We start from the raw sequence: 23,564 nt of genomic DNA on the forward strand, positions 1-23,564 counted from the left end.
ACCAAATCTTTACGAGTATAAGAAAAAAACACAATGAAGAATATTTTTGTGAAAAATAAACTTTATTCCCTAATCTTCAATATAATACAAACATATCACTAAAGGAGGGATAGAAATAAGACAAAAAAAAATAAAAGCAATTAAAAAAAATAAAATAATGGTAGATCCGGTGATAAATTCTGTTTTTTTAAAAAGAGATTTCCCTTCAGTTTCAGTCAAAATAAGATGATCCCCGAGTGGATTGAGCACAACTGACAACCATTATTTAAATAATGGATTAAAGGGATTAGGATTACATGGATTTTTAGATTACATATGCGCATGAATCAGAGGATACTGAGCCTTCCATAAAAAAAATTACATGATTTGGATCTGAATGTATACTTTTTCTCTGGCATAGATTTTGACTTGTCAATTTTCCAATTTATTTCATAAAAAAATATATATATACAGTAGAGCCCTGGAATACGGTGTCCCCGCATTACGGTGCGGAAGAAGACATTTTTTCGGCCCCTCTTTGCAGCATTTTCCACTCTACAACGACAACGACGAATGATTTTTGTGCCGAAAAATGTACAAAATTCAAACTTTGGAGTGTTGTTGCCTATAAATTATATGTCTAAAATGCTGGTCTGCTATTGGTTTGTATCACGCCATCATAGAATGACAACTATGCCTAAAATTCCTCCCACAATGCTTAACTCATATCTAAGTTCAGAATCTTGTGTGTTTTGTAAAAACTACACTCGCTAAATTGGAAGTCTGTAAGCAATTGACGATCAGAACTATTTTTAAATTAAGAGACGATTAAGGCAAAAAAATCTTCTAAGGGAAGGACAATTCTTGCAAGTGGAAGTTTTAAAATGAGTTTTAATTGTATTCCGCTGTCTGCTCACCCTCTGCATCCACCTGCGAACTCTACTTGACCAGCTCAGGTCAAACCAGAGGTAAATCAAATTGGATTTGTGTGTACATATTTCATATGCATACATGGCGGTTCAGAATATAAGCAGTGCAATGGGACTAACCAGAATATTTCAGGTTGTGCAATTGGGCAAATATTTCAAAGGGATTTGTTAAAAAAAACAGCAGTGTCTGCTGTTGACTGTACAAACTTAAAACTATTTTGTGTTTGCCCCAAAAAAGTAGGATTTGGCAATCCTAATATTTAGTTGCATGACCAGTTTTATATAACTGCTTCACATCTGTGTGGCACCTTGAAATGAAATGATCTGCATTTATATAGCGCTTTTCAAGTCAATGACTTCCCAAAGCGCTTTACAATGTGCTCCACATTTCCCAATAGCGGCCTTGCAGCCGCTAACCTGCTTATTGGGGGTATTAGGGGTTCAGTGTCTTACCCAAGGACACTTTGACATGTAACACAGATGAGCCGGGATTCGAACTGGGATCCCTTGATCCCAAGACGAGCGCTCTACCTCCTGAGCTACTGCCGCCCCATTTGTTATTTCACAGCATGATTGAATAAATACATTGCACAATCCATTTACATTTCTTGGTTTTCCTTCAAAAACAGCCTTTTTGATATCACCCTACAAGTTCGCTCATCCGCTTGTGTGTTTGGGGTCATTGTCTTTTTCAGCATATGGCAACATAATCTTCAAGTATCTTGACATACACAAACTGATTGATGATATCTGGTATGCGAGAAATGGACCAAACACCAGAGTAGGAGACAATTATACTTGCACCACCATGCTCCACTGTCTTCAATGTGTACTGAGGTTTGAATTCAGAGTTTACGGGTCGTCTCACACACGATCCAGAGATCGGTTGGCACACTGCTATTTTTTGGAACACACCCCTTTGAACTATTTTCCCAATTGCACAGCCTTCGGAGCATGCCTATTATGAATGCTGGTGTTTGTTTGTTTTCTGAGAATCAGCTGAGTAACTTGAGTGGCATGTAACAAGAAAAAATATACTCAAAACCAGGGATATTCTAGTCAGTCACATTGCACTGCTATTATTTGGAACAGCATTATATATATTACACATAAATGCATTAGCTAATCCCCAAAGGTTTCTATACCCCAATAAACAACTATTTCACTTTGCAAAACCCAACTCAGAGTGGAATAACGCCGTATTCCGTGGGTCTTCTATAAATCAACCTAATATAATACTTATCATGTACTTAAAACAGAGTAATAACATACTCTGTATTATAAAAATGAACACTTATTTTAGACACAATCCTCAATTTAGTGGTTATCCATTAAACATACTGCCAGTCCACTAAAAATATTCAATACAGGGTGTCTCAAAAAAATGTACTCACTCTTTTTATGTGTTGCAGATATCCTGAATTACCGAAGCCATGGCAGGAAATCAACTTCGTTTCGAAGAGAGAACGTTTGTCCTGAAAAGCTATTGGAAGACCGAAAACGCCACTGAAGTGCAACGCCGGTTCACAAGTGAATTTGAAGTAGACGGACGCGTACAGAATACCACGTTTATGGCAACAAACCAAGGACAATTGATGCATTGAAATTGAAAATTGAAAGACAATGGTGTGATATTCCTAATGACATGTTTCGCGACGTTTGCGCGTTATAAGCGTTTTCTGGACAATAATGGTCATCACTTTGAACATTTGTGAACATGATTCTTCAATTACGTTTCTCTCATGTATTCGATGCTATTTCACTTCACTCTATGTTCATAAATAAAGGTTTTCTTGTCATTCTAAGAGTGAGACACCCTGTATTCAATGTCTGCAGCCTTTATTTGCAGTGACTGAATTCAACCCTACTACGCATCAAAGTAAAGTACGTACAATTGTATTCAGTAGTACAAGACATTTTAACGGCAGAAAAGCTTTACCCTAAGTATAAAACAAGGGCCCAGTACTGATGCTGCTCGGTGATACCTGGTATCAATGAGCAGCATCAGTAATGTTTTGAGGTGTGGCAGCTCCATCCGAAGTGTTCACTTGTCCCTGCCTCAATCCGGGTGGAAAAATCTTCGGGGATCCGGCAAGCAGAGCTGCCGGCGCAACAACGGCGCCGTATTGAGGTGACGGTATGTCGCCCGCGCTCGGTCCTAGGTCGGTTTTGCCGTCCTTTAGCAGGGCACGCACGCTCTTTGAGAATACTGCGCGAGGGTCGGTAGGCGGCAGGTCGGGACACACGCAGCTGTCTCTCAACTCCAGTGCCTACGCAAACAAGAACACAGTTTTACAGGGTTTATACAGCTTAAGGCCAGTTCAATTTATCCATTATCTGCACCGCTTATCCTCAGTAGGGTCCCTGGGGTGCTGGAGCCCATCCCAGCTATCCTCGGGCAGTGGGCAGGGGACACCCTGAACTGGTTGCCAGCCAGTCGCAGGGCAGACAGAGACAGACAATTCACTCGCTCGTTCACACGTAGGGACAATTTGGTGGCCAATCAACCTGACATCAGTGTTCCCTCTAAGCTGCGCGCGTGCGCAATTGCGCACTGCTCGCAAATTCTCGGCGCACAGGAAAATCTAGCCGGCGCACAAAAATGAGGGCTCAAAATTACTTATTAAGAAGCGACTTAAGTCAAAGTTACAGTGCATGAAGGTAAAAATACACGGGTTTCCCTGACGTTGTGTCTTAAATGCGGTATTTTGAAGTTGAACGAAGTTGAGTAAAGTTAGTAGAGTATGTCGAGAACCGGCTTCTTCGGCTCGGCTCATTAAAAGGAACCGGCTCTTTCGGGTCCTAAACGGCTCTTCAGGTTGTTTTTCCTTCTTTAATCCCAACATGACCAAATATTAAGTAAACTTATGCACAAAATGACTTAAAGGAAGGGGGGAATAGAACAAAAAAGAAAAAAATACCAAAATGAAAAAGTAGTGAAAACCTGAGAAAAAAAGAAACAAAAGAAAGAGTAAAAAAGAAGGAAAAATTAAGAAAAAAGCCAGAAAAAAAGAAAAGAAAGAAATGTAGGAAAAAAGTAAATAGAGAACAAAAAGAAAAAAGTAACAGCTCGGAAAAAATAAACAGGAATTTTTTTAAAAAGTAGAAAAAAACCACCGAAAAACGAATAAAAAGTTTGTGTTGCATTCAAATAATTTCCAATTAAACCAAGTGAATCTTGTTGCCAACATTGTACTTCCACTAAAAAATGTGATTAAGTACAGTTCTGTATCTTACAACCGACTAAATAAGCCCCCAAAAATGTTAATATTATGCGACAAAATATATCAGGAAATAAAAAGAAATGGATATCTTGTGAAAGAATTGTAAGAACAAACGACGTTTGTAGGCCTTACAACCTTTGCGATAGTACATGAGTCAATTCATTCAAAAGAGAAAAATAATTTTGCAATGCCGGAAACTCAGCAAAATGTAACTTGATGGCAAGTTTTGGACATGTTTGATAATTAATTATCTTGCCACACTTGGGATTATGGTTGCTCACTGTTGTTTCAAGCGTTGCTCACCAACATTGTGTGAACGCTCAGACCCGTGGAAAATTAGAGTGAACATTGCCTGACATGAATGTTTTTGGAAAGTGGGAGGAAGCCGGAGTGCCCATAGGAAACCCACGCAAGCACGGGGAGAACATGTAAACTCCACACAGGAGGTTTGATCTCAGGACCTCAGAACTGTGCCGCACACGCGCTAACCACTGCGCCGCCTTTTTAAAACTTTTTAATGCGTTTTGAAACCAAATTCAAGACCAAGTTGACAAAAAAAAAACCACAACTGAAACAAACAAAACAACAACCCACAAATATATATTGCACAGAATACATGGTGCCTTGTACACCTGACCAGGCACAGCTTTTAGCCATTGCCAAAAACATTCATCGTATAAGCCACTTCTCATTAAATGGAAAATTCGCCTTATGGTCCAATTTAAACGTCTCTGTCCCAAGTTGCTATGTGGATTATGGGTAGACCCAAGACCTGCGTCCAACTGAAACCACAACACCGTTTTGATAATTCAGTTATTGTGGTCTTGCCATGTTCCCACCAAAGTAATTTAGTCGACACTCCTAAGGCAACTGTAGCTGTACAAACACTCCCCGACTTGCATACATTCGACTTACGGATTCCGCCAGATACGAATCTTTTTTTCGGGATGTCGAAAAATATCCGGACATTGCTGTAAGTTATATTTTGTATAGTGAGCACCTTTTTCAGATTAGAAGACAGCACTGTAGTCCTTCTTTACGCTGTGTGGCGCTGTGAAAGGTCACCCAGCATCCACACCGAAGAAATATGGCTTCTACTGTACTTCCTGGTTCGTGTGTAATCATAACAAGGTGTACTGTATCGCTAGCGTGCCAAGAACTTGCTTAATATCTCGTGCATCCATTCAATATGGTTGGTGTAAAGTGTAAGGAAGAGACGAGCCGTTTCTTTTGAAACGAAAGTGGTCATCCTGGAAGGAGCATTACCTCATGTGTTGTCCCTTCTCAAGGTTTATTCATTTTCCGGATGTTGAGGTTTTTGAGTTTTTCCTTGCCCTCGGGTATGTTTTAGATCAGGGGATGGTGTAATGATAGTCTGTAGTTTGCAAAAATCTGTGGTCTGTGCAGCCCTTTGAGACTCCTTGTGATTAAGGGCTATACAAATAAACATGACTTTACTTGACTCTTGCCATTTTTTGTTTGTATCTAAAATTTGTAATAATTTATACGGTTAATGTAATGTAAAAAATTGTTGGCCGCTTGGTTAGGCGACTCAAGGTTAAAACCATCTAACACACTCCCTTTTAAAGCACACACTAGCTCTCTCACACATACACCCGAAAATAATGAGTGCGGATGGTGCTGCTTTCCTTTCCACGGGAGCTTGGGTCTAGCCTGCAGATACGTCTGATTGTGTCGCTAAGCCACACAGCTTGCTCGCCTCCGGGATGTAAACTTAAGCAGATATCCTAGATTTTTATTCCCCAGAACAGGGAGGAGGAAAAACACAAAATAAAAAGAAAAATAACCCAGTGCACCTTTGCCGTCCTTCAGCGAGGAAACGTATAGCTCTCCAGACGCTTCATTAAATCCTTGAAAAACTTTGTCCTGCATGGGGGTCTTTTGCAAATGCGCTTTGTCTGTGTTTAAGGAGTTACGTTGCCTTCTTAGGCCCATTTTCTGGGTTTTTACTAATGATGTACTTCAATGAAAATCTGGGGCTGAAACCAAAAAGGTGTATATGTGTAGCGGTTGGCTGAAATGCCTAAGAAAAAAAACAAAAACAAACAACAAAAATTCTGGACTCTAAAGTGCAGTGGATTATACAACGCTAAGCGGAAGTATTGGTTGTTCCGTGAGTTACAAACTAAACAAGTGGATTTGGATTTGTGAATTTAGGAAACTGTGGTTTTGTCCGCCTTGGTTGTTTATTTCTCCGCTTCCTCTTCCTTGGTTGACGTATGCCGTCTATCGATGACGTGCAGGTCACATGAATGCGGTTCCATCGTTCACACAGAAGTCACATTACAAATGATCAGATATGTATCTGATTTAGGATTTAGGTTCATCTTAGAAATTCTCCATTTCACTTAACTGACTTCAGCACATATTAAAGCAACAAATAAACTACATTTTTATTCGCTGAAAAGCAGTTTAGTTCTCCCACAAGCATATTTTTTAGCGATCTAGGAATCGGGAAACATTCTCCTGAATAGCAGCCCCATGTGGTCGGCCATAGCGATTGGAACACCAAGTTCAATGATCGCTTCAGTAAATAACACTTCAGCATTTATGACGTCCAAAGAATTGGTTGGGGTGACGAAAAAAGTGGAGATTTTGCTGCTAGACTTACTGTCATTTGCATTTGATTTGTGTTTTTCTTTCGTTTCCACGTGGTCTTTTACGTCGCTAATTCCTCCATGACCCACAGAAAAGTCTCGTCTACACAGTGTGCAGTTGGCGTAATTTTCACCATTTCTCGATCTGATAATTACTCCAGGGAAAGCTTTGGAATATTCTTCACGAAAGCACTGTAATTTTCGTTTCGGTTTCACAATTTTCTGCACTTCTCTGGTAGACTTCATGACCTCTATTCCCGCTGCCAATTACGGTGCTCCAATTGAGCTAAAAATAAACCTCGCGCAGTGATATATCGGCACTGCCAGACGACTTGCAGTGCTGATATAGCAGTTGTTTGAAATGGTACTTTGTCTCCATCTTGCGGTGGAATGTTTTTACGATTTTATTTTTTTAAAAAGGGAAAACCGTAGTTTATGTGACCCAACCGTAACACCGAGTACTTGGCAGGTATGCTAACCTTATCGAATCAGAACCGTTTTTTAAAATGAAGAATTGGTTAAGAATTTGCCTTTGGGTTTGCTTCAGGTTAAAAAAATGACATTATACCAGTAGACTGTCTACACTGGGAAAGCAAAAGAAAATGTGTGACTGTATTTGTTTTTGTACTTGTGGCACGAGACGATCAAGCTGCGCCACACGGTTCTTGTGGGACGGATGCGTGGACAGCCACTCAGGCAGGCCTGGCTCCCCACTCATTTGATCCCTGATCTCCATTTGCTGCCAGAAGACGGGACCCACACGCACATCCACGCAAGCCTGAACAGAAAAACACCAACATTTTGTTATATAGTCTGGCAGATTTATTTATTTATTTTTAAATCACTGAGTTTATAAATTGTAGTTGTTGGCTCATGTACATGATTCAAATTGAATCTTTTCTTCCGGCGCCGTCACGAATGGCAGCCACTCCAGCAGCTCCCGTGTTATTTTCGATTGTTCTCGATTGTTCTCAGCTCAGGGATGCTGCTGGAAATGTGAATTTCCCTTCGGGGATGAACAAAGTATCTATCTATCTATCTATCTATCTATCTATGTACTGATCCTCATACATTTTTTAAGAGTGGATTTTTTCTTCAGCATGTAACCTTAAAGGAGCTGTACAGAATTTCCTGGCTTGTTTTATTATTGCAGTCTCTGTCAGCTATACGATGATGCATGTACTGTACAAAAACATGCATTTCTTAGACGCGCTCGAGTAAACTCTTTTTTTCATGTTCGGGTTGTCAATTGGACTTGACTCTTTTCTTAACTTCACAACGCGCCCATTCCTCCTACCTAATGTGTTTTTCCCGAACAGCTTTGCAAATGGTATTATAAAAGCTGATTAGTGCTGTGGAAAATAAAGCATAGCTGGGCATTGTTAACACATATTTAACTCTTAAAATGTTTTAAGAACACCTCAAGTGAAACCTTTAACGAGCAATTTTGGTAAGAAATATGAGTATTTATCATCAACTACAATCTAAAAACACTCCCCCTGGGTAAAAGCAGCCCAATTTGATTCAATAATGAACCAGTTGACTCCTTACATAAATTCCTTCAGACTTTCTGTGTTGTTTTATACAATAAATTAATCAATAAAAAAATAATCCCTTTGATTAGAAAGACTTATCTGCTAATGACACGAATGTTGTATTTTCAATCAAAATGACCAAATAATCAGGGTTCGTACACCTTTTTCATGGTCCTAATTCAAGCACTTTCAAGACCAATTTTTCAATTTTTCCAATAACTCCAAAGGAAGAAATCCTGCCCCGATCAAAAGTAGGTTTTTTTGTTGTTGACTTAGATGACTAAAATGAAGTCGCTATCTTACTGATAGCAGAAACTTTGTGCTTTTTAAAACTGTTCCTATCTATGACCTACGATCTTTTTGTGTCAATGGGCTGCTATAAACAGACATGAATTCTGCCATTCCGCTTCAACAAAGCACGCACAGCTTGGCTGTTCACACTTGGTTACAAACACTGAAAGGGCTCCATAGGTGTCGGGTAATAATGGAGTTCAATACAGAGGACAAAAAAATAAAGAAAGTACTTTATGTATAAAAAGCAGAAAAACAAGCCAAATTTGGACTCATTTGAATTTTATTGATTGCAGAGAGAATTCAATCTTTCAACCGTAGAGACTGCTGATCTTTTGATTTTTGTTTTACCTATTAAGATTGATATTTTTTTTGCATTTTTTTCAGAGAACTCAGGTGTCTAAATTGGTTAAAATAGAATAATATATAGTTATATTTTATTGCATTTTATAATTTATTTATAGCACAGTTAATATTTTTAATTCTTTTCTTATTATTTTGCCATTTCAGGGATTTTGTGTTGTTCGACTTGAAATCTGTTTAGTGTGTAAAAAGCTAAAAATTTTTGGATCTTATAAAATATTTCTATGCGGGTCTGTGAATATTTTAATATATATTTCATGTGTTTTGCAGTGATGTCCTGCATATCATATGAATTAACTAGCTACTAAATAATTTGTTGCATCATGTTTTATTATTATTGATAGTATACAGGCGCTGCCCGACCTACGAACAAGTTAGGTTTCGGACGATCGTTCGTAAGTTGAATTTGTTCGTAAGTTGCTTCAGTGTTATATTTTATATGTTTACAGTTCATAAAAGTATGTTTAAAGCTTGTATAAGTAACCTGTATCGTTTTGTACTAAAAAATAGACCTTTAATAAAACAATATGCTCTATAAGGATGAATGAAGTGAGGTTTTACTTTCTTTTTCACTTGCGTTTCAAGAGGTCCTCCTCCGTGGTAAAAAGTGGCCGAAAAAAAGCATTCCGACCATTTTCTCAAACGCATCAAGCTTTCTTATTCCAACTTCGTTTCAAAAGAAACAGCTCGCCTCTTCCTTACACTTTACACCAACCATATTGAATGGATGCACGAGATATTAAACAATAAAAACGTCAAAGTACACGTTATTATGATTATACACAAACCAGGAAGTAGAAGCCGGATTTCTTCTTCAGTGTGGATGCTGGGTGACCACTTACAGCGCCACGCGGCGAGAAGAAGCACTACAGTGCTGTCCTCTACTCGGAAAAAGGTGCACACAAAAGCAATGTCCGGATAATTTTTGACATCCCGAAAAAAATTATTGTATCTGGCGGAATACGGAAGTCGAATGTTTGTAAGTCGGGAGGCGTTGGTATCATTAAAAAAACGAGAAAAATCTGAGGAGCCATTAGGAAGCCGAAAGAGTCAGCTCTTCTCTGTGATGCGAGCCAAAACAGCAGTTTCTTTAAATAGTGCAGTCCTCTTTGGTGCACTTGCTATTCTTTTTCTTAATTTATTGCGTGGTTTATAGAGTCAGACTGCCAAAAAACAGGGCAAGGGCAACAATTTCAAGCATTTTCAAGCAGTTCACCCAAAATACAAGCATTTGCCTGACCTTGAGAACACAACACTAAATTCAAGCATTTTCAAGGATTTCAGGCACCCATAGGAACCCTGTCTATCCATGAGGATTGTTTCAAGCAAAACGCACTCTTTATACATGTATTGTGAAAATAAAGACCAGGGCCGCCATCCTTTTTGAAGCTATGAGCTCTTTTTTGTTATTTAATAGCGCAGAGGCTTACCAGTTTTATATGCATTTTGAAAATAATTTGTGTTATTACTATGATGTTCCTACGTTACAATTTTAATGACCTTCTTATTCAGATACAATCATGAGAGGTAGGATTCAAACAGGCTCCATCAACTACTAAAACACCATTCCAGTTAGAAATCAAATGTCCTAGAAAATCGCAATTACCCATCACTGGTTTGCTATTTTCAGAAACAGTCTCGGGTCACTCAGGTGTTCTGAGGGGCTACCTGGTGCCCCTGGGCATCACGTTTGTGACCTCTGGTATGAACAATATATGGGTTATGCTTGTAAAAATAATGAACCATTTTACAACCGCAGATACAATATCTGGCAATATTAAGTTGTGGGTGAGTCCACTCTTCTGCTAAATTTGGTTATTTGTTTGCACCACTTCAAATGTTTTTACATTATCATAAATGATTCATTTTACACGAGAACTACCAGGCAGGTGGTCTGTAACGTGACTTTTTTCTTGTTTGACAATAATGCCCTCTAGCGTTAGAAACTGGATAGTCAGTGAATGAAGGTTAAGAGGTTGTTAAGTTGTGCTACCCTGCCCACTTCTATACCTGACAACCTCAGCCTATTGCTCCGCTTAATAATTATTGCAATTCCCCTTATTGGGTGATAATAAAACCTTACAAACACAACGCAGGACCTATCTAAAATATGCGCAAAAAATAAATTATTGATGGAGGATAACATTTGCTAGTATACCACAAAAATATCAACAATATATAATAACGTTATCATCTGGTACAAGTGATGGAAACAATCTGGATTACAGCCAAAACAAGCAAGATGAGATTGGTCAAATAAAAACACTATTTTTTTTAAGGTTGGCTGGTGGATCCCTTAACCAACACGTTGTTGCAGGGGCACCATTTCCTATGGAGTGTCTTGGGCAAATACAGCCTAATGGCACTCATTCCTCTCCAGGCCAACATATGTATCCACCCTGCCTCGAAACGAGGACCTTTCGCGTGTTAGGCGAATGTGCTAAGCACTGCACTACATACATTGAGTAATATTTGACCACTCGATGGCACTGTATTGTCTAATGTGAACCAAAACCACTGAAAATTAGCACAACGTACCAGCAAGATACCAGACAAACATGGTAGCAACTGCCAGGTATAGATTCCGCTATGTAAAAGAAATACAAATTTCTCGACCAGGGGATATTTATAAAAATTACTATTGGCATGATAGTTCACGTATTCTGCCTTTTCAAATCGATGTTTTTTTATTCCGAACAAAGGGTTTTTTTTGTACCACTAGGGGGGAATAATCATTACACACTGTACCTTTGGGGAAATAAAAATTGTTATACCTTGACACAATTTGTAATGATCAAAAAACATAAAATACACAGAAATCGTATGAATTGACAAGTAAGCAATTCAGTAATCTAAAAATCTCAGTTAAGCATATTTTAATACCTGTGTCATTTTAATATTACTAAGTACCGTAAATTCCGGACTATAGAGCGCACCTGATTATAAGCCGCACCCACCACATTTTAAGAGGAAAACCGATTTTGTACATACACAAGCCGCACCTGTATATAAGCAGCATGCGCCCACATTTAAACATATAACACAAACACAAAATTATGCCAAACCCGACTTCAAGTCCCGCGATTGAAACTAAATGTCCTTCATTATAGTCCACAGTCCAAAAAACACAGCCGGCAAAATGAACAGAAAATGATACCGGTACTTAAGGTTTGATGCAGACATGCAGAGTCCGGGGCCCGTTGAAAGTAATCCATGGAAAAAACTGTATATTTCCAAAGGTAAGGGTGGGAAAAATATATCAGATGAACACATTTACTCACGCAACTCCTTTTTCTTTAGCCAACTTTTAACCCACTCTTCTTTCCTTGTTTGTCCCTCACCTTTAGCGGTGCCCACTTAAACTGGGCACCCCGCGTTTGTTCCGCCCCTCATTTTTTGTTCACCCGTGCAAAACATATCAGAAGAATTGTCTAAAATAAATACAAATAGCTGCATACAGCTCAAAAGGTTACCTTTGCTGCAAACTCCAAGCCGACCTGATCCGCCTCAGCCTCAAGCTTCCTGCTGTATGGACGATTGAACATCAACTGGAGGGGGCGACAAACCGAAGATCATGTAAGAAGAGGTGCTATTTGTCGGTAATGTTTGGTATGAAATGAGCCCCGCTTTTTTTCATAATCTTTACTGCCAAAAGGGAGAAAAGTTTCTGAGTCGCAACGTTCTTTAGCCACCTGCGTAAGCTTGTTCTGCACCCACTGACCCAGCAGTGCCAGGCTGTCACGGGGACACACGGCCCAGATGGCGGCGAGCAAGACCACGGACAGGAGGTCCACCACGTGAGACAGGCTGGCCTGCTCTGCCTGCGGGAGGACAAGGAGACGGACAAAAGGGAGGTCAAGGTGAAGCTCAGGAATGGGGAAACAGGAGGAAGAGGCATCGCGTTTTACGGTAGGCTAATTGGGCGTCCCGTGGCCAATCGTTGGCTTCATCTAATTACAATCCACCCAGCTTGAAAGTCTCAAACGGCAAGCGCTGATGGTGCTTCCTTTCACACCGCAGGAAGAATGGACTTTTAATGAGGCAGTAAACTCTCCTGCCGCTAAAACAACATGAATGGAATGATTACTCCCTTTTGAATAGCTTTTTGTGTCATAAGGTGGAATTGGATTACAATTGGGACTTCATTGACCAGTCTAAATATTTGTAATACAAATTCAATTAGTTTATGGAAGCTTATACTATCAGGCGCACCTGCAAACCCCAATTTGGCCAGAAATTTTAAAGTGTGCCTTTATATACCGCAAAATGTGGTTGATAAGATTGGAAATGTATACAGTATTTATGCGTGTGCATAACTAAAAGAGGTTTTATAGTACACTATCGTATCCATGCAATTATTGATCGAAAAACATCGATGACTGGAATTGCAAAACATGCAATGGGAATCGAACCCGGGTCCCAGCAGTGAGAGCACCAACTTAACATCTGGACCACCAGTGATACAGATGACATGAGAAGACATTCAGTTTTATCTGATTATTTGTACTAATAATGCCAGAAACGAATGTCAGAAAATTGAGAAAAACTGAAAGTCGGCCTGAAAGACATGAATAGAGGCGATTTGTCATCAGCAGGGTTGGGTAGGGTTACTTTAACTGGATTACTTTCAATTACTTTTGGATTACTCCAATAACAAATATGCTAATAAAAGACAAAATAAACTAAATATGAATAAAATGATGACTCACAACACGTGGTAAGCTTTCTCTCCTGGCTTTGATCTCTTTGATCTCCGGCAAAACTAACATAAAATGCGACAGAAGCGAAATGAAAATAAATCCAAACAGCTTGCCAACATCATTTTTGCCGTTCCATGTATTCTGTTACTCCCCAAGCCTGCACAAAATTTAGTCATTTTATTCATATTTAGTTTCTTTTGTCTTTTATTAGCATATTTGGTATTGGAGTAATCCAAAAGTAATTGAAAGTAATCCAGTTAAAGTAACCCTACCAAACCCTGGTCATCAGTTACAGTGTATCTGGTGTAACGGTTACACCAAAGAATTGTTTCACTTGTAATTTTTCGCTTTTTTGAAATCCATAACACTTCACTTCAGTAGCTTCAGCCATTTTAAGATATTCAACATACAAACGAAATGAAAAAGTGCAATACTTGAATACTGCAATTTGGGGGGGACTTTTCTTTGCAGTTTTCATCTACCACTCAAAAATAAGTTAAACAAAAATTGGAATTCAAAATTATCAAGTACACAAAATGAACTTTTCTTCTGATTATCTTATCAATAGGTAAATCGTAGAGAGTAAAAACTTAAAAAATTATGTAGCACTTATTTCCACATTAGCTGTACAGTAACACAGAGTCAGGGGGAATTAATGAGAGAAACCGGCATGGTTTTTGCTCCTTTTTTGCCCCAGTTTAGACAGCTTCATGCTTTCATGTGCCAGCTCCTTGCTGCACAAAACATACTGTTTTCTGTCCTTCTTTGTTTTGAAGATAATAAAATCCATTCCTTATATTCCTCGCTGCATTTGCATTTCACCATGCTCAACATTAGAAACCAACTTTACCATTCTTTTTTGGTGAAATGACAGGTGTCATATCCAGGGTTGGGTAGGGTTACTTTAACTTGATTACTTACAATTACTTTTGGATTACTCCAATGCCAAATATGCTGATAAAAGACAAAAGAAACTAAATATGAATAAAATTACTAAATTTTGTAACGGAATACACGGAACGGCAAAAATGATGTTTGGATTTATTTTTATTTTGTTTCTGTCGCATTTGATGTTAGTTTTGCCGGAGATCAAAGAGATCAAAGCCAGGAGAGAAAGCCTACCACGTGTTGTGAGTCATCATTTTATTTATATTTAGTTTATTTTGTCTTTTATTAGCATATTTGGTATTGGAGTAATCCAAAAGTAATTGAAAGTAATCCAGTTAAAGTAACCCTACCCAACCCTGGTCATATCGCACATGCAAGGCATTATTGCCCTCTACTGTTCGGGAGTGCAATTGACCCTTTTTTTCCCCTTAGCATTATTTTGCCAAGGCAAAGGCCTGCAACCTACTAAAAACAGGTCTGCGCCTCACTTTTGGGTCACTAACCTACCAGTTGAAAACACTGTTCTAAAGCACTTACAGCGTGTCCCAGTACGGCGTGAGCCATTTCGTGTCCAAGAACAATGGCGAGCTGATGGACATCCGCCACGGCATCCAGCATGCCGGTGAACATAAACACTTTGCCATTCTGCACCAAAACATAAAAAGTGAGTTTAAGCCGGATGCTGTGGAATGAGAACGTGATAAATTGATGCTAACTGGGAGCACAAAGGCGTTGGGGATATTGCTCTGCACCACGTGGATGGTCCAGTCCACCTCGGCCATCTGGGGGATGTCATGGTTCCGCTGGGCTAGGTACTGTACCAGAGCGTCTACTACCTCGTGACGAGGGTCGCTCTCAGGAAGCAGTAGCTTGTCAAACTCCTCCATGTACTGTACAGAAAAAGTTGGGCATTATCAAATACATTTACACTTGGGTCAAGAAGCTATCTTAAAGTAGAGAGGGTTGTGTTATTTTTAGTATTACAAATTTCTAACCTGTATTTTTCTTAGTGTACATTTCTTTAATACAAATACATTTTTAAAGAGAGATTGACGCTGTCTAATATTTGACCACTAGATGTCGCGGCATAGTGTAGTGGTCTCCAAAGTGGATCCCGCTTTAGAGGTTGACCTAAATTCTAATAATTACAACATGGTAAAAACATAGTAACAACATAGTAATAGCATTACATGTCATTTTAGAGATGTATATCAAAATTGTATCAAAAAGTAGCTCCAATGTAGTACAAGCGAAAACAAGTGCTAGAAAGCACAAAAAAGGATGCAAACATCGGAGACTCAAAGTCACCAAACCGCATTGTTTTTAATTCCATTTTTTTTGCACAACTTTTACAAAGATTTTGTGTTTTAAGGTGAAATTTGCAGCAAGATTGCAGACAATAACGTCAGATTTTTCTTGGTGAGCCTCATTTTGTGTAAAATAAATACAAATTTCTTGACCTATGAGTATCTTTTTTTAAATGTATGTTAACATCATGGTTTAAATTGTTTTGTTTATTATCTCGACCATTTTTTCTTTTAAATAAATTAAGTTTTTAACAGCCCTTTGAGACCTCTTGTGATTAAGGGCTATACAAATAAACATGACTTGACTCGACATTAAGATCCACTAAATAATAGACAATGCCCCTTTATAAAGGGGTTTTAATAATGTGTTTTAATAAAGTGGGTTTTTTTTCGTTTTCTCCACAATGTCAAACAAAAAAATTTTTCAACTTAGTCCTACTTTTTAATTACAGTAACAATTGATTTCAACATTTTTACTGCTGAAATTTTTAAAACATTACTATTTTTAGAATATTTCTATATTCCTAAAATATTTTTAAAGGATTTTTATTTTTAGAAATATATATTTAAGAAAAGTAGATGTTAACATACCTGTCAACCTGTACGTTTTTGCCATACAAAGTACGTTTATTATGCATTTTAAGACGTGTACGACGTACGTGAAAATCTGAACAGAAAAACGCAAATTTGTCAATTATGGGTACCATCCTATCACGAAACGGCAAACCAATCAAGTCAAACGAGTTCGCCGCGGAATCCTCTATCTCGGTATTTTTTTTGTTGTTGCAAACGAAGTGAGCGGTTTGATTTAGTGAAAGGAAGTTCGTCTTTTTTTAGAGAACCGGCTTTTCAAGCTCAACTTATTAAAGAGAGCTGGCTCTCAAACGGCTCACTTGCTGTGATGCATTATATTACGAATTATTATGTTGTATAAAGAAGTTAAAAAGAAAAGGAAGTATAAAAGGAGAAAATGAAAAAAGACAGGTCTGTGGTGATCCCTTTAATCAGTATATTACCAACAATAATTTAATGCAGAAAATGAATTCATAATTTGAATAAGTAAATGTATTATTGTACTAAATTATATTTGCATGTATTTTTTCCTTCGACAGTGAACGTCCAAGCTACTTCATTTTTTGAACTTGTTTTTTATAATAAACCTCATTCATGTCGTTCCACTCAGTATCTCACAACAAAATGCTAAATAACAATATATATGATATAACGAAACACATGTAGAATATAACATGTTAAACTACATAAATAAACACGTTTGAAAAAAATATATGGTGTAAGATTGTTTTGTAAGGGAAAATACGACAGTTTGCAAGGGCATGGAGCCGTGGAGGTTTACAGGTATGATTTAAGAAAAGTTTATGTTAAGTAGGGAGCATGGCGTTCTCTCACCACTTCTGAAGTGATGGCCGCCAGCTCCAAGTAACTCTGCTTGCTGAACACTAGGAGGCGCGTGCGTCCCGTCACCGGAGCTTGATCCATGTGCGTAAGAAGAATAAGGGCCAGAATAGCAGCAGCGATGCCCACCGCCACTGCTAACCGCCAGCGCCGTTGCCACGCCCACTGGCGGAAGAGCTCACGCCGGTTGTCCGGAAGCGCCACCCACCACTTCCTTACACTCCTGCAATAAAGAATTCAGGTAGTGGGTGCTCTTAGAGGGCTGGTACTGGTGCTCACAATCACAAATTGGGTGACTCGTGTTCTAGGCCACAGGGGGCCACATCAGGCCCGCGAGACAACTCTCAAAGAAGCGCAGGAGAAAAATGAGCTGCAGGTTGAAATATGTCAACTTGATGTTGCCAAAGCCAGGTGCCTTGAACAAAGACACAGTACTTGTATTTCTTTCTCTTTCTCGCTCTCTTTTCCACCCCTTTTCTCCCACTCTCTGTCTCTGTCTCTTTCACTCTCTGTAACTTCTTTTGCTCTAACTTCATTTTTTCCTTTTCTCTTTCTCTCTTCCTACCCTTCGCGCTTTTTTTTCCTCTTCTCTCCTTCTGTCTTTCCATTTCTCTTTGGATTTCTTTACTCCTCTCCCTTTCTTTTCCCCCTCTCTCACAACTTTTTATCTCTTTTGTTTCTCACGCTCTCTCCCTCTCGCTTTCTTTGTCTCGCCCTCTCTCCATTTCCCTCCCTCTTTTTCTTATTTCTTTCACTCTAATCTACTAGTTCGGCCCCCGACAGAATGTTTGTTCTGTCGTGTGGCCCCCCGAGTTAAAATGAGTTTGACACCCCTGTTCTAGGCATTTGTATTTGTTGCTCTTCACTATGATATTAATCTACCTCTATTAAGAATATGGATATAAATAAATTATCTTTAAATTGAAATAAAACCAAAGTAATATTCTTTGGTAATCGCAAGGCAAATCAAGATTTAGAAGTAAAAATGGATGGTGCTGCAATAGACATTGTATCAGAAATTACATTTTTAGGGGTCATAATAGACAATAAATTAAGTTGTAAAACGCACATCAGACGCATACAAACTAAGGTATTTAAAAGCATTTCAATAATTAATAAAGCCAAATTCCTTTTAAACTATAATGCATTGTATTTATTTTATTGTTCTCTAGTTCTGCCGTACTTAACATATTGTGCAGAAGTCTGGGGCAAAAATTACAAAAGTTCACTACAGCCCCTTTTTATCCTCCAAAAATTAGAACCATACACAGGGTAGGATAGTGGGATCATACAAATATTTTATTCATGCAGTCCAAATTATTAAAATTGGATGATTTGATAAAATTTTCACTTCACAACTGTTATTTAAGGTCAACAAAGAAAACATCCAAAAATTATTCATTCGGAAAGGGGGAAATTATAACTTGAGGGGCTGTAGTAAATTCAAAATCCCAAAGGTGAGAACAACCAGGAAAAGTATGTGTGTGTCTGTGTGTGGAGTCAAACTTTGGAATAATTTACAAGATGACATCAAACAACGTACAACTATTCGTGTTCAAATTTAAATACAAAAAAACATTACTGGCGAAATACAGGGATGAAGAAAATGGGATATGAGTGAGATTGAAAATACTGCGTTAAAAACTATGGTTAACTTTGTAGTTATTGTTGCTATTATTATATCATAACTGTTATTATAAATATTATTTTTATTTTTATTGTTGTTATTATCATTGGTGCCGCAGTGATGTTTGGTAACTAGTGGCATTATGACGTTGAGGGATGGGTATTAAGAAGATTAGTGTATAAAATGTGATTATTGTAATTATTATAATTATTGATATCTGACCTATATAATAAGTATATCCATGAGATTTTGTTATATTAGGCACAAGAGGTCGCTGGTTCGCGCCTCGGCCGAGTCATACCTAAGACTTATAACATTGGTAAAAATGGCGGCGCCCTCTGTTGGCTGCGGCTGCATCGGCTCGCTACAACGGGTCAGGTGTATCGACATTTCGTTCTGTGTACATTGTTACAAAGAATGACAATACAAAGGAAATTATTATTATTATTATTATTAAGAGGAGAAAAGAATTGTATTTAATAGGGAAGATAAAGGGGTTGGGAAAATAAGCATCTGCTTCTGACTGCCCCTTTTTGAACATGTTACGTAACATTATTTTGTTGTTGACTTATTGTAATGTTCGAAATAAAGTTTTCATTCATTCAATATAAAACATAACGTGTGATTGCATGGTTACTGTAATGTACCGTATTTTCCGCACTATAAGGCGCACCTAAAAGTCTTATTTTTTTTCAAAAGCTGACCATGCGCCTTATAATACAGTGCGCCTTATATATGGATCAATATTAAGTCGCAAAGTCTTGCAACTCATGAAAGCAGCCGCCGACTAGATTTTCCCCCGAACGCAAAGTAGTCCGCGGTGTATGCTGGGATTTATATACCAGCGTTTCATTGGCTAACCAATGTGTCAATCATCATTTGAATCGATCACTATTGGCTAAAGTTATTCGGAGGTAAAGGGGGCGGATCCTTTTTATCATTTACAGGCTCGCATAGGCTAAAGGGTCAAAACGAACCCTGCAATTGGCCGAAAAAGATGTGTCAATCATCAGTTGAATCGATCACTATTGGCTAAAGTTATTCGGAGGTAAAGGGGGCGAATCCTTTTTATCATTTACAGGCTGGCCTAGGCTAAAGGGGCAAAACAAAGCCTGCAATTGGCCGAAAAAGATGAATGTGAATAGCATGTTGGGTTGACGGCATAGAGAAAACAGTATTGCACTTTTCTGTACTGTATTTGTAAATATTTTACTCTCCTGGATTTACTACACTCACGGATCTAAGAGGACCATGGTTGCACATTATTATTGAACGCAACGACTTCGGTGAGCTACTCCGGCTATATATTTTCCCATTATCTTGTCTCAGGGTGATATCGATGTTTCTGTAAAGGGTCTTTTATTAAATTAAACTCAATTCCAAGTGTTTATTGTCATATGCACAGTAAAGTTGCGAGCGAAAAAGAAAATAGAAACTAAGGAATGGTTGGCATTTCTTGAATCCCAAGACTTTAACCTTCCGAGTGATATTTGAAATGATGCATTTGAGTGACATCGTACGGACACCGCATCTACGACACGTTTTTGCTTCTTTGCAAGCTTTCGGAATGTTAAGCGGGTAATAAGTTTGACTGAACTATCTGACTGTTTTGTCGACGTTCCCATTGTAGCGCCTTATAATCCGGTGCGTCTTATGTATGGAAGATATAGGACCGAAAACTATTTTTTTGGGGGTGCGCCCTATAACCCGGTGCGCCCTATAGTGCGGAAAATACGGTACTCATTTCCGGCAGGACCGGCCCAAGCCTTCATCGGACCCTAAGGAAAATTAGATTTGGGACCCCCTATTACTTGATTTGTATGCATAGTAGAACCCATTCCATGTTCTACTCCAGTGCTGGGCATCTATTTGGAGTCAGGGGCCGCATGTGACATGTTATAATTCTTTTTAAATAGATTAGTTTCATCAAATTGGTTTTGAAACGACCACAATTAGAGCAAAATCGTATATTGGGTACCAGTTTTCGGCACTTTTTTTTTTTTAGTTTTGAATTTTTACTGTAGTTTTCTTTTTTTTTTTTTTTAAGTATTTCTGAAGTCTGATTTTTATTAAAGTTCCGTTGTTTTTTGTAGTGTTGCTTTAGTTATATTTTTGTGCTGTTTTGTAGTATTTCTGAAGTGTTTTTTATGTAGTACTTACATTGTAGTATGTTTTTAGTATTTCTGTAGCACTTTTGTTGCATTTTGAAAGTTTTTCTTGTTGTAGATCGGTAGTATTTTGGTTGTGTTTTTATATTATTACAGTAGTATTATGATTATAGTATAATTTTAGTCCTACTGTGGTATTATTTTTGTATTTTTGTACCATCTGTGTTGTATTATGTAGTATTTCCATATAAGAATGTTTGTTGTGTATCTGTGTTATTTTTGTAGTACACTGTTACGGCAAAAATGAAACTACAGTGTTTTAATAATATTCCCATTGGAAAATTTTTGTAATATCGCTAAAGGTGTAATTTGCAGTATTTCTGTAGTACACCTCTCATAGTAATATTTTTGTGTAATATTTCTGTAGTTATTTTTTACATTTTAGTATTATGTATTTATATTTTTGTATATTTCGGTAGAAGTATAATTGATGTATTTCCAAAGCAGTATCTTAGTTGTATTTTTGTAGAATTTTTGTCATATTTCCATAGTGGTATTTTTGTGATATTACTGTAGTTGTCTTTTTGTAGTATTTTTGGAGTAAATAAATCTGTAGTAATATTTTGTAATAAAGTATTACTGTAGTAATACTTTTGTAGTAATTCTATCGTATTTTTTATTTTCAGAACGAAAGCAAAAAGAGATATGATGTCCCTTTTTTAAGCACTATATTTGATATTTAGTTTTGTCGTTTTTGTATAGTATTTTTGTTGTATTTCTGTAGAAGTATTTTTGAGTGTACACACAAGGTTCGAGATCTGCAACCTAAGTAGAAGTGTTTAAATCTATGCTTAAGACACATTTTTATTCCATAGCTTTTGAGTAACGTTGACCTCATACCCCAAGTCCTTGAGGGATTACCTCATGTGCAGCCCTCTCCATGGTTTCTTCACTTTCCTCGTTTTGAGGTTTTTTAGTTTTTCATGCCCTCATGTAGGTTACAGATCAGGGGATGTTATAGTGGCCTGTGCAGTCCTTTGAGACTTTTTGTGATTAAGAGCTTTATACAGAAACATGTGTTGTGTTGGGAATCAAATATTAAAATGTACCGTTTACCAAATTGTTCGAATTAGTTATCTGACTCCATTAACCAAACACAACCTACATTCACCTAACAATGCACGCTCGTTTCTTGGTGGAAAATATGGACAAGAGACCGGCATTTCCACACGGGGGCAGTTTTGACTTCATTAGCAATTTAACTAAGTGAACTCCATCGAATATGGCCGAATTAGAGATTCGACCGACACTGTCAAGCCTCCTCGCTCGATGTCTCGCTTCTCTTCTCGGCCCACGGTTTTTCCACAAGCTGGTGTGCCGGCTCCTCCCATGGGCGTGCCAATGAAGCCCCCACGTGGGCTCACCACCTCATCAGGGCCTTGTTCTCAAAATATCGCCTGCCGTCCCCCGTCGGAGTCCTGTTATCAAAATCCCCCAGCCAAAACATTCCGCATTCGGATCAGCGTAACCTGTCATTGAACTTCAGCCTACCCGGTGAAAATCTTCATTGCACTCGATGAATGTAACTTGTATTTAATCGTATAAAATCCTTTATAGTAAAATGTATAAAATCCTTCAGTTGACATAAGAGTGGCTCTCCTACCTTCCCAGTATGATGGCCATGAGCTTTTGGACTGGTTTGAGTACGATCCAGATTATGGGTGCGGGTATAGCCTTCAGTCGCGTCGTGGTTCGGAACTGTGCCCTGCACTGAGGAGGCTGAAGGTAGCGAGTCTTAGAAAGGAGTGTCCCTGTATTGCCTTGTGGGGCTGGAGCTCGTCCGCCGGCGCAAGAAACTCCACATGGAAGCCGGTAAGAAGCTCGCGATGATAGAATACAAAAGGAGCGCGAGCACCCTCGGAGGTCCCGCGCCAGGTGAGACAAGCGAGCCCCCCTCAAGAAGGGAAACATCATGGAGGTCTTCAGTAGAAGTCAACTGCATGACATTTTATCACACTTACGTTGGTTGTCATTTGAGTTTCACTCGTTTTTCTCAACCTTGGTTACATTTAAACAAATACACGTTTACTTGAATCAAAATGACGTTAAATTTTAGAGAATTTAATCAAAAGTCATTTACTACGTTGCTCGAAAACTTTGCCCTGTCGGGGAATTTGTTCCGTCATGTAAATATGTCCCCCGGAAACAGGTCCAAACGAAGCGTTTACGGTGATATCAAACAAAATTATTTTAAGTCATGTTGTCTGTTATCATCATTAATACTAAAGTGAAAAAAATATGTATGAAAAATAAAACAGATAACATAAATAATCTCCCTCCCGGAAATACATTCGTACTAGAGGTTCCGAGTAGCAACAAAATGTCATTATTGAAAGGTCCGGTGACTATTCCAGCTGGACAGACATCAGTTTAACTATGTAATACAGTGACATCTAGTGGTCAAATAATCCACACCTACATTTTTAATGAAATCCAAAATGATTCATTCTGTAGCGTTCTTTAATACGATAAGATCCATGTTTAATATATTGTCAGTTGTTTCTGCATTCGGACAGGCTCAA

The 23,564-nt window shown here is 38.3% G+C and overlaps 1 protein-coding gene across 1 annotated transcript; it reads right to left on the bottom strand.

The window, feature by feature from the left end:
• Positions 1 to 41: 41 nt before the first annotated feature.
• oma1 (OMA1 zinc metallopeptidase) lies at positions 42 to 23,155 on the bottom strand. Its single transcript, XM_088349804.1, has 8 exons — positions 22,646 to 23,155; positions 17,242 to 17,470; positions 15,244 to 15,417; positions 15,065 to 15,172; positions 12,632 to 12,760; positions 12,413 to 12,487; positions 7,379 to 7,528; positions 42 to 3,178 (listed from the first exon to the last, which is right to left on the bottom strand). Exons 1-8 carry the CDS (start codon positions 22,954 to 22,956, stop codon positions 2,900 to 2,902), a joined length of 1,455 nt encoding a protein of 484 aa, XP_088205930.1. The 5' UTR covers positions 22,957 to 23,155; the 3' UTR covers positions 42 to 2,899.
• Positions 23,156 to 23,564: the final 409 nt, after the last annotated feature.

This window comes from Urocampus carinirostris, chromosome 12, assembly GCF_059441175.1.
Source record: "Urocampus carinirostris isolate Australia breed hairy pipefish chromosome 12, RoL_Ucar_1.0, whole genome shotgun sequence".
Lineage (NCBI taxonomy): Eukaryota > Metazoa > Chordata > Actinopteri > Syngnathiformes > Syngnathidae > Urocampus > Urocampus carinirostris.

Coding starts and splice junctions, on each gene's coding strand:
- oma1 (XM_088349804.1), bottom strand. CDS start 22,956: ATGATGTTTCCCTTCTTGAGGGGGGCTCGCTTGTCTCACCTGGCGCGG. Junction 17,471..22,645: donor ATGGCCATCATACTGGGAAG/GTAGGAGAGCCA, acceptor TCTTTATTGCAG/GAGTGTAAGGAAGTGGTGGG. Junction 3,179..7,378: donor TTGATCGTCTCGTGCCACAA/GTACAAAAACAA, acceptor TTGTTTGCGTAG/GCACTGGAGTTGAGAGACAG.